Genomic DNA, 11708 nt, shown 5'->3' with positions numbered 1-11708 from the left:
TTCCCTGGCCCACGTGCCCGGGCTGCTGGCCACAGCCCCTCGGCCCCGACACCAGGTAGAGGTATACCTCCAAAGGGCAAGAAAAGATATACCGGGTAAAGATATGCCTCAAATGGACGAAAAAAGATATACCAGGTAGAGGTATACCTCAAAAGGGGCAAGAAAAGACGCACCAGGTGGAGATATCCCTAAAAAGGACAAGCTATACCCAGCAGAGATACACCAGGTAGAGGTATACCTCAAAGGGGTAAGAAAAGAAATGAGTGTGAGCGCCCAAAATATACGTGCATTCCAAGTTTGGGAGCAAACAGCACAAAAGTCTTTGAGCATGGCTCAAGTTTCGATAAAAAATAAATAAATAATAAAATTGGTGTGTTCCACTGCCAAGACCCTCACGCTAAATCACAGGACAGAGCAAGCCAAATACGACCACGCTGCTGGCACAGCTGAAGAAAAGTGGAAAGATGCTCTGGACAGTTTGCTAACTGAAGATGTGCACACGCAGAGATCATGGGTGCGAAGTCCGAGTGGTTTCTACATTGCAAGCCAGCTGGGTTCCAACATGGGGCATAAGAAACGGTCCGAGCTCGTTTTCCAGGCAAGGGCTGCAGCCACTTGCTGCACTCCTCCCAGGTGGAAAGCAGATGATCAACTTCCTTTCTAATCTTTAACGTCTTAATTGCACTTAGTCAGGTTGTCCCGCCAGCCCTTTTAAAAGGGCAATAAAACGTTCACTGCCAGCATCCCAGGCCAGAGCTGCAGATACTAAAAGGACTCCACTCACCTTGAGCTTGCTGAAGGTGCCGATGGTGTGGTCCCAGGCTGGGACCAGGTGATGCAGGACACTGTCCAGGAGCTTGATGAACCTAAAATGCAAGAGGGACCAGCTGGGAACACAGGACAAGGCAAGGCACCTGCAGAGGCCTGCACTAGCTGGGGATCCCCTGGGCTGGGGGCTGCGAAGTGATGGGTCTGCCACCTCCAAAGCCTCGTAGCAGGGAGATTCACCGTGTGAGTTCACCTGGGCTGCACTATGCACGCAGCCTGACCCTAATGCTGCAGCGTGGGACAAGCAGCTGCCTTGGAAGCAGCATTTTCTTCACAACGAGCCATAAAAATGGAGGTCCTGAGTATACAATGGCGAAAGATCTGCCAGGCTTTAAATAAAGCAGAGGGGAATGAGTCCCATGCCCAGCTCACAGTCCAATCTGCCCCCCGCAAAGCCCTGCTGTGTCACACCAGCTGCGGCACGTGTCCAGGGGTTGAGCAGGTGGTGTGAACACCCCAGGGATCAGCACTGCATATGAAGAGACTCTGCAGGTGACTCCCCCCGGGTCTGCATGCTACCTCTGAATGACCACGGCTCGCCGGTACAGCACGTCGGGGTCAGTCCCTTCCAGGCGGGGGTACCGCACCAGGTTGGCCAGCTGGAACATGTCGGCGCTGAGCCCCAGATCCCGCTGCCGGGAGGACTTGATCTTGATGCCCCGGAGGCGAACATCGATGCCGTCATCTGCCAAGAAGGAGCAAGAAGGGTCCAGCCGACAGCCAGTGTGGGAGGGACAGTGACACGCGGCACCGGGGTAACCCAGCTGTGACCATCACAGGTAAGAGATCCCAGAGGACCTGTCTAATCAACCCACTCGAATCCCACTCAGACCAGTGCGGCCCTGTACGAAGCACTCTAGTCTGCTGACTCCCAAGCAAAGGAGCTCACACTTGGCTCCTGAAGGCTATCCCCCCCCCATCCAAGAGACACCGGGTAGGGGATAAGTGTAGACCCAGAAACAGAACAAGGCTAAGACCCAGCCTCATCTCTGCAGCTGCAGGTGCGGAGCCTCTCGAACCCCAGCTCTGCAGCCACGCAGCATCTTTGCTCAGACAAATGTAGAGGCAGAATGAACGGGTTTGGTGGGGCCAGGGAAACAGGGCAGAGCTCTTCCAGCTCTGGTCCCAGTAGCCCCTCATGGCTGTCCAGTGGCCCGGGGGAGGAAGCTGGGCTGGCAGGAAGGCAGGCGCAACACGAGAACCGCCAGCAAGGAGAAGTACGGTGCGAGCCCTAATGCCGCAGCGTGGGACAAGGAGCTGCCTTGGAAGCAGCATCTTCATAACCAGCCATAAAAATGGAGGTCCTGAGCATGCAATGCTCCCTGCACAGCGCAAATGCCAGGCATCTGCAGCGTCCTGCGGGAGCCGCGGGGCACCTAGCAAGGCAGCGGGGGGTCTGCGGGCTGATCTCACTGCCATCCCCAGGGCAAGGAAAGCAGGTCCACCTCTGCACTCCACAATCCGGATCTCAATGACAGGCAGGTGAGTCGTCATGTCCTCCAGCACGCACACGTCCCCGATGTAGCTCCTGCAAAGACAGCAATTGCAGAGGTGCTGGCTAAGGGGAAGGGAAATTTCTGACCAGGAAGGGGAGGAAGCTGGAGGTTAGCGCCCCTGGCTTCAGTCCCCACCCCACGGTTTGCTGTGCAGCCCCAGCTGAGCCATCAACTTCTCCAGGTTGCAGCTCCACAGGGTCTGGGAATGAGACTGGTGAATACGGGGGTGTGAAGTGCTTGCACGGAGGATCCCATAGGAGAGAAGAGTGCACCGTATTCACCCCTCCCCAGCCGTCAGGGCTCCATGCATGTGTGCTAATGGGCCAGCACACAGCAGACACAACCCCGATCCTACCCATGCTGCCGTTCTAGCTGTGAGCAGTCCCCGGCCCACTCACTCATCAATGCCCACGTCGCTCAGCTTCTTCAGGTTGTCCCCCTCCCCGCCGTACACAGCGATCCTCTTGGGCATGAAGTTCTCGTCTGTCGTATCCACCGTCAGCAGAAGCTTCCTGGAGAGGAGACCCCGAAATAGCCCAGGTGCAAGGCAAAGAGGATGCTCCAACTTTGCTCACACGTCCAGGATGTCACCGGCCTCGTCTGCACCTGGCACGCGTGCACCTGAGGCCTGGCACACCCCGTGGCCTGGAGGGGGACAATCTGGGCATGCAGAGCTGGGCTGAGGTCGTCATGGATGGGATGTGACCAAGCCCTGGAGAGAGTATTCTGGAGAGGGACAGGCTGAGGTCCATCAGGATGACCCTACAGGCCTTCCCCACAGCTTGGGACCCCCCAACAGTTTGGATGTAGGAAGGACAAAGCTCCCCAGGGCTCCCCAAGGAGCTGCTGCAGCTCTATGCCAGTGTGGGAATGAGCTGGGTCCTGGGCAGTTTCATGGGACTGGCAGGGATGCAGACTGGCAGGTGGCAGAGCCAGGCCAGAGACTGCAACACGGCGCAGGCTGGTGGCAATGGCAAGGGCCCCTACCTGGAGCCTCATCACCCACCTCTGCAGCAGCCCAGCATGCAGGGACACAGCAAGGAGGAGACTGGCTCCCCCCGACCCATCCCGACTCCAGGGGCAAACTTGCTGACAACACGCCTGCAATCACCGCGCCAACCTTGCCCCGCAGGCAAAGCTCCCCCCACCCGGGGCCCAGCGCTGGAAGGCAGCGAGGCATGAGGTCTCACTTGACAATGGTGCCTTTCTTCATGTTGAGTCGCACCCAGTGCTGGCCCTGGGACCCGTCGCTCTCCCAGTAGGTGTCTGCGTGGCTGTCGGTCAGACACGACACATTGAAGTCTTCCTGGAGGGGGATGAGAGCCAGGGTCAGGGCGAGGGACCTGTGCCCGTGCCCTCAAACCAGCTGTTGCATTTGCTGCAACAGCGGGTTTGCATTTGCTGCAACAGTCTACGCTGCATTTGCTGCTCCTAGGAGTGCGTAAGCATGGCAGCCAGACCCCGTGAGGCCCTGAGCTCTCTCCTCTGGTGCCTTCTCCCCCTCTTAGGGACTGTGGGACACCGCTTCCTGAGCTGAGCAGCATGGCCAGAGGAGAAAGAGACTGGGCAAGGCCCAACGAGCTGTGGGCCATGTGCCAATGGTCAGAGCACCGCGTGCCCACACTGCATCGCTACACCACAGCGCCGCTCCCCGGCCCCTGGCAGACCAGCCCTGCCGCCTACCGTGTACGAGGAGACGTCAATGCTGTCCACATACTGCTTGACGCTGCCCAGGTTCTCGTCCTCCTTCCCAATGTGGTCGTACAAGAAATGCACCAAGTCCTCGTCGCACTCGTAGCTCCACGTCGGGGGCACAAACCTGCCAGCACGTGCAGGGTTACACCCCGGGAGGGGCTCAGCTGCGCTCTACTCCTACCAGCACGTGCAGGGTTAATGGGACAGGAGCTGCAGGGCTGCCTGGGCCATGCTGGATCACTGCCCGCATTGCCCAGGCCACACTGGATCTCCCATCAATGCTGGGACGGCGGCAGGGCGGACGCTTTCCCTGAGCTGTCAGCAGCGCCCTGATCCAGGAATCGTGCTCCCCCCTCCCTGGTGGCAGCGCCGCCCCCAAAATCCTGGGTCCCAACTCAGGGGCCCTTTGCTGTGAACAACCTGCTTTGGCCTCTCGCTGCCAAGCAAATGTGCACGTTCAGAGAGGAGGCACAAATTGCTCCCTGCTCCCCCTTTACATGACAGAGCATGCACAATAGGACACGCCGGTACCGGAGCTTCTCCACAGCAGCGTCATCCTGCTCCAGGCTTCTGGGCTTCGCTCCGAGCCGCAGGGAATACGTCAGATCCACCACCTGCTCCCACCTGGAACGACCCATGGAGGGATTAGGGGAATGCACCGGGGGAAAGCTTGCCCAGCAGCCTGGGGGGCGGCACAGGAGACCCATACTGCAGCCTCCAGCGTGCTACAGACTCCCTGCAAGGTCTTGGGCGAGTCCCTTCATCTCTCAGAGCCTCCCCTTGCTCGCTCCCCGGGCAGGAAACTGCTCCTGAACCCAAGAGCAATGGGGCGGATGATTATCCTGGCAACACAGAGAGCCTGGCCATGCGAGGAGGGGGCATGATCACACAGCACTCCAGTGTGGGAGGAACAAGATAAGAGGACCAGGCCCTCACAACAGAAAGGCCGGGTCAGTGCTTAGCCGAGGCCAATTCTGTGCCTGATGGGATCAGGAAAGGAAACACCGCTTCTCCCATCTCTGCAGCGGTAGCTGACAATGCCAAACCCCGCTGTGATGGAAAGCTGGGCTCAAGCAAGAATCGCTGGTGAAATGATGCTGTTAGCCTGCAGCGGAGCACCACCCCCCTACACACACTACAGAGCCGCTAGGGTTAGGGTTGGCCCATGCTCAGGGGCAGAGTCCTCCCCCAGGCCTCCAGGCCTGGGCTCATCAGCAGGGATCCTCCTGCCATGATCCCTGCGGTCCCAGTGGGACGCGGACCAGCCTCACAAAGGATGGGCAGCTCAAAGGATGTGTTACAAGGCAGCAAAAGGAGACTCCTCTCTGGGCCGTGCTGCCCACACCCAGCCCACGCTACCTGGGACTGGCTGTCTGGACACGTGGGCCGATCACTGCCATTGCACACAAGCAAAATGGGACCCAACATACGTGCGCCAGCTGTCGGGATACACACAGATAATGCTCAGTGACCGACGAGCAGTGATCACCAGGGATCCTGGTTTTGTCTGATTTTTAAAAATCCCCAGTTTTCTGGTTAAAAAAGTAACCCCAAATCCACATTTTTTCATGATTAAAATGAAATGCCACTAATACATACATACATACACACACACACACACATATATATATACATACATACACCCCCCATACATACATACATATGGGTATATATATACATTTATATACACGCACACACACACACCTCCTTGGCCTCTATACATATATCTCTCTCTCTCTCTCTATCTCACCTCTATCCTTGGCAAGACCTTTGAGAAAATTGTTAAGGATCACATTTGTAAAATAATGCTACGGGGCAACCAGCATGGGATCACAGCAGACAGATCCTGCCTGACTAACCTGGTTTCATTTTACGACCAAGTCACAAAATGCTTGGCTGCAGGAAGAGAGGGAGATGTTATTTACCTAGATTTTAAAAAGGCCTTTGACACGGCGTCGCACCCGATTCTTATAAATAAACGAAGCGGTTGCAATGTAGATTATTACAGTCTGGTGGGTGGAAAATTGGCTTATGGGACGCACCCAGAGAGCGGTGGTGGACGGGTCGGTCTCTACCTGGAGAAATGTGGGCAGCGAGTCCCCCGAGGCTCCGTCCTGGGACCAGTGCTGTTCAATATCTTCATTAGTGACTTGGAGGAGGGAGTGGAAAGCACCCTGGCCAAGTTTCCTGATGACACAAAACTATGGGAGGAGGTACACAAACTAGAGGGCAGGGAGCACATCCAGGTGGATTTGGACAGGCTGGGGAAGAGGGCAGAACAGAAGAGGATGCAGTTTAACAAGGACAAGTGCCATGTGCTGCACCGGGGCAGGAAGAGTCATCAACACTCCTGCAGCCTGGGAGGGACCAGTCTAAGGAGCACAACAGCGGAGAGGGTCTGGGAGTGGGAGTTGACTCCAAACCGAACGTGAGTCACCGGTGCAATGAAGCAATAAGTAAGGCTAACCGCCCCCTTTCTTGCATAAGCAGGTGCATCACGAGCGGGTCCAAGGAGGTGATCCTCCCCCTCTATGCAGCTCTGGTCAGGAGTACTGCGTCCAGTTCTGGGTGCCGCACTTCAGGATGTGGGCAGCATGGAGAGGGTCCAGAGGAGGCCACCCGCATGGTTAAAGGCCTACAGAAAAAACCCTATGAGGACCAACTGAGCGACCTGAATCTCTTCAGCTTCAGCAAGAGGAGGCTGAGAGATGATCTCGTGGCCGCCTACAAGCTCATCGTGGGGGGACAGCAGGAAAGAGGGGACACGATGTTTACCAGGGCACCCCTCAGGGGAACTAGAAACAACGGCCACAAACTGAGGGAGAGCAAATTCAGACTGGACATCAGGAAAAAAATCTTTATGGTGAGGGTTGCCAAAATCTGGAACGGGCTCCAAGGGAGGTGGCGCCGTCCCCTTCCTTGGAGGTGCTTAAGAGGAGACTGGACAAGCACCTGGTTGGGGCCATCCGACCCCAGCGCTCGTTCCTGCCCAGGGCTGGGGTCGGACTCGATGATCTAATAGGTCCCTTCCGACCCTAACATCTAGGAAATGAAATACACACATACCTACACATTATTTACACGCACGCACACATAGATGGTGTTTCATTTTGATCACGGAAAAATGTGGATTTTGGGTTACCTTTTTTTAACCTGAAAATTGGGGATTTTTTTTTTTAAATCAGAGAAAACCAGGACCCCTAGTGATTACACCCCCAGGTTAAGGCTCCTGTCTCCGAGTTCTCCAAGACAAGGGCTAATGGAGCAAAGTGCAGAATTAGGCTCGGCAGACTAGGTGCTTTGGGTAAATCTGATGTCTTTTATTGGACCGATTCAAACAGTTGGAAACATTCTTCTTGTCAAGCTTTTGGGTATAAATAAAGGTAAAAAAGGGTATTTATACCCCAAAGAAGGTAACACATAAAGAAGGGTATTTATACCCAAAAGTTTGCCAAGAAGAATTTTTCCAGCTGTTTGAGTTGGTGTAATACAAGATGTCAGATTTACCCGAAGAGCATCGTTTGCCGATGTCCTTGGACCAACACGGCTACAACCGCTACCCTGTAACACAGAATGAGGCTAGGGCACTGATTCTCCCCCAGAGGCCGCGGCACCAGCACCGCGGGGTGCCTCGAGATCATTTCGAGGGCACAATGCGGTGCCAGGCAATGCTAGCACCGGGGGGCGTTCAAACTGGGTTCACCAGACAAACCCAGAGATTTCAAGCAGGAATTCATAGAGTTAACCATTCTGAGCTGCCTGCTCTTTCCGAGGTCTTTGCAGCAGAAAAAAACGCTATTATTTTTCCGCAGCGAAAAAACAAATAAAAACAGAGCCGGCGTTTCCAAGCAGCGTCTGGAGCCAAACGAGGGGGGTCTCTGGTCTAAAAAAGGCTGAGACCCCTGGGCTAGGGTGAGTCAGGCACGTGGGTTTATGAGCTTGGACCAGATCATGGTCCTCGAGGGGAGATCAGATCCCTCAAAACAGATCATTCCCAGGCTGTTAAATCCTCCTTAAATTGGCACCTTCTGAGAACAGCAGAGGCATGAGTTTGGTCAGGGTTGGTGGGTCCCAGGACAGACACCTCTCAAATGTTCCCCACTTTCTCCCCAGGGCAGTGATTCACACGGATAACGGGGGTGCCCCAAGGCGTGAGGATGTAAGCGCAGTCTCAGGCTTGTCCCAATGCCTTGGCAGGTCATTTACCTTTCTAGTGGGGGGGTCTGAACAGAAGGAGCTTGTTCGTGACTTCACTATCTGAGGCCCCCGGCACACGATACATGTATTGCGCGACTCACAGGCGAATCGCGCAACACCTCGAGCCTGGCCGCAAGGGCAAAGTCATCGTTACACAATCAACTGGTGAATTGTGCAATCAGTTCAGACCAGTCACACGTGCACACGTTGTTATCACACCATAAAAACATTTCTCCGGCTGTAAAAACAGCAACCCGCTTTAAAGATAGCGCCTGAGAAGAGATAACGACTACGATTTTTTATAAACCCTCACAATTTTTGGTTGTAACCCGAAATCCACATTTCCAGCCCCTAACAACTACGAAACACCACTATATGTACATATCGATATAATCGGTTTTTTTAACTGAAAATTGGGAGTGTTTTTAATAGATTATATATTTTTCTATATATTAGTGGTGTTACATTTTAAATGTGGAAAAATGTGGATTTGGGGTTACTTTTTTTAACGGAAAATTGGGGATTTTTTTTAATCAGAAAAAACCAGGATCTCTGGTCGTGTCTCTGTAGCCAGCCTCCTCCCCGCCGCCACCTCCCTACCTGATCACAGGCTTGTAGTCCACCCCGAAGAGCTGCTGCTGCCTCTGGATCCTGTCGGAGGACTCGACCGGGACCAGGCGGTCCCCTCCTTCCGCGTGCTTGCACACCAGGACCCAGCCCTCCTCCAGCTCGCAGCCAGTCTTGTACTCCTCCAGCTGCTCCTGCAGAACAAAGCACGTGCTATCAGTCCCCGGGACTGCCCCGAGGGGCAGACGCAGCCGGGCCGGTGGGGTGCAGGGCCGTGCACGGCCCAGGGGAAGCCCGCTGGTGGCATCAGGCCCATGAAGCGCCCCGTCTTCAGGAGCTATTGAGCAGTCGGTCCCCTCCGCTGGACCATGCAGGAAAGACACCATCCCCCCGATCCCCCCAGGACTCCTGCATCCAGTCCAGACCCCCGGGGCGGATCCCATGAAACAACCACTGGGCATCTCTGTCAGAAGGGGCAGCCCGAGGGCTAATCCCCAGTCCCATGCCCACCTCCTGGGCAACCATGCGCCTTACTCCTAACTTTGACTTTGTCCCTGCTCTGGAGCTGGCTCCACGTCTGTCCCCTCGAGCCTCCAGCTACCAGGGACCGTCTCCCACGGGGCTGGCAGTGGCTTCCAGGCTCCCCTGCACCACGGCCCTGCACTCAGCCCACCCATGCCCCACCAGTGGGGCTCTCAGTGAGCCTCCTGGGCATATCCCCCTCCTGCAGACCTGAGGGGCTCCTCTCCCCACTGGGGAGCTGCTGGATTGCCCGTGGCCTGCGTGGGCCCCGCTCCAAGCCTCTCTGTTCCTGTAGAAGGGCCCCGAGATCCCCCGCCACTGCTTGCAGACCCCTGCACCGAACTGGCTGTGGCCGGCACGTGCCTGGGATTCTTCCTGGTCCAAAAGCAACCTCCCGCTACATCCCACGAGCCAGCTCAGCGCTGGCTCGGGACACAGCTTTTGGCCAGGAGATGTGGTGAAGCCAGCTTCGTCTCAGCTGGAGGGGGAGCGCAGAGACTTGGCCGCGAGCTCAGCAGCACGGCGCTGGGGTGCAGCAACTCGAGGCCTTTCCAACCCAGCAGCAGGGCTGGCTCCCTGGCCAGGAGCGAACCCTGAAGGGGTTCAAGGAGAGGGTGGACGGGCGCTGGTTGGGGATGATCTAGGCATAGCGATGCCTTGCTCTGCTATGGGGATCTCCCAGGAGTCTGGGCTCTGCTGGTTGCCCCTGCCCCAATTTTCTGCAACCTGTGTCAGGGGGGTTTAAGCCTCCTTCAGAGGCGCTGGGTGCTGGCTACAGCCAAGGCCAGGGACTGCGACCGGGCTGTGCCAATGCTCCTGCTAGGAACAAAGCCAGAGGATGCCGACTAGACCGCCTTGCCCCTCTGCTTAGGGTCAGCCCAACACCATATCTGGGTCAGGGAGGAATTTGACCCCATGGTCAGATTGGCATGGACGGGGGTAGGGGGCTGCCTTCCTCTGTAGCGAGGGCATGGCCTCTGCCTGGGGTCTCCTGAGCATCTACTGACGTTTCATAGGAGCAGGATGTTGGCTGCTGTGGTTCCCCTGCTTTCCCTGTGCCAGGCTCAGGTGCTAGGTCTGTCGCGTCGGGGTTGATGGTAGTTGTATGTCGAGTTTAGAGGGGAGCTGTGTCTGGGTTGGTTTGGACAGGGCTGATCCTGCCTCAGGCAGAGGTTGGACTAGATGTGACCTCCACAGGCCCCTTCCAGCCCCACGGCTCTGGGATCCTCTATAATATATATACAGCCACAGCAGCTCATGCAGCCCCTGCCAAGATCGATATAGATCTATACGTAAGTAAAGACAGAGACATAGCTAGGTACATAGATAGATCTTGATCTGGATCTCTATATATAGATATACAGAGACAGATGCATACAGATCTTGCAGAGAGAGAGAGAGCGTGATCTGGAGCCGGATCTGGATCTCTAGATACGTAGGGACAGACGCAGAGATGGGGCTCGATCTCAATCGGGATCAGAGTGTGGTGTTACAACACCAAGGTTACAGGTTTGATCCCCACTTGGACTAGATCTGTCAAGGTCCCTTCCAGCCTTACTTCTCTACGATGATTTCTATGATACGTAGAGATAGATCCATAGATAGATCTTGATCTGGATCTTGATATATAGATACACGGAGAGATCTTAATCTGGATCTCGATACAGTCTTACAGGACTGGTGAGAGGCGAAGGGAGCTGGGCTGATTTAGTTTGCAGAAGAGAAGACCAAGGGGGATTGAATAGCAGCCGTCATCTCCTTGCCGGGGGGCTGCAAAGAGGATGGAGCTGGGCTGGTCTCAGTGGGGGCAGATGGCAGGACAAGGAGCAATGGGCTCAAGCTGCAGCAAGGGAAGTTGAGGTTGGGTATTAGAAAAAGCTCTCACTAGGAGGGTGGTGCAGCACTGGGACAGGCTCCCCAGAGAGGCGGTGCCGTCTCCATCCTTGGAGGGGTTGCAGCCCCCGGGGGACAAAGCCGTGTCTGGGATGATGCAGTTGGGGCTGGCCCTGCTTGGAGCAGGGGTTGGACTAGATGCGACTCCTGAGCTCCCTTCCCGCCCTCATTGTCTGTGACTCTGTGATACAGATATGCAGAGACAGACACACAGGTAGATCCTGACCTGGATCTTGATACACAGGTATGTAAAGGTAGGGACGTGGACAGATCTAGATCACAATCTCAAAACAGACAGATAGGTAGATCCACAGACAGATCCCTAGGTAGATTTAGACACAGCTAGAGGTACAGGCAGAGCTCTCTCAGCAGGGGCTGCAGTGTGTGCATGTGCATGACTGTGTGTGCGTGTATGTCTGTGTGCACGCACGTATGCGAGTGTGTCTGTGTGCATGCATGCATGTATGTCTGTGCACGCGTGCATGTCTGCACCACCCGCCCGTAGCCTCT

At 55.6% G+C, this 11708-nt stretch overlaps 1 protein-coding gene across 1 annotated transcript in view; it reads right to left on the bottom strand.

Annotated features, from left to right (window-relative positions):
* Window positions 1-9308, bottom strand: part of HECTD3 (HECT domain E3 ubiquitin protein ligase 3) — a 19131-nt gene extending 9823 nt beyond the window's left edge. Inside the window, exons 1-9 of the mRNA XM_006015831.2 lie at window positions 9294-9308; window positions 8817-8977; window positions 4551-4643; window positions 4008-4143; window positions 3515-3630; window positions 2723-2836; window positions 2274-2356; window positions 1348-1513; window positions 785-866 (exon numbers count right to left, since the gene is read on the bottom strand). Coding sequence (XP_006015893.1) covers window positions 785-866; window positions 1348-1513; window positions 2274-2356; window positions 2723-2836; window positions 3515-3630; window positions 4008-4143; window positions 4551-4643; window positions 8817-8977; window positions 9294-9308 — 966 coding nt within the window. The remainder of the gene's footprint in view (window positions 1-784; window positions 867-1347; window positions 1514-2273; window positions 2357-2722; window positions 2837-3514; window positions 3631-4007; window positions 4144-4550; window positions 4644-8816; window positions 8978-9293) is intronic.
* Window positions 9309-11708: the final 2400 nt, after the last annotated feature.

The sequence above is a fragment of the Alligator sinensis genome, unplaced genomic scaffold (genome assembly GCF_000455745.1).
Source record: "Alligator sinensis unplaced genomic scaffold, ASM45574v1 scaffold781_1, whole genome shotgun sequence".
Classification (NCBI taxonomy): domain Eukaryota; kingdom Metazoa; phylum Chordata; order Crocodylia; family Alligatoridae; genus Alligator; species Alligator sinensis.
The sequence above is the reverse complement of the archived record's forward strand: the minus strand, read 5'-3'. Positions and strand labels throughout refer to the sequence as shown.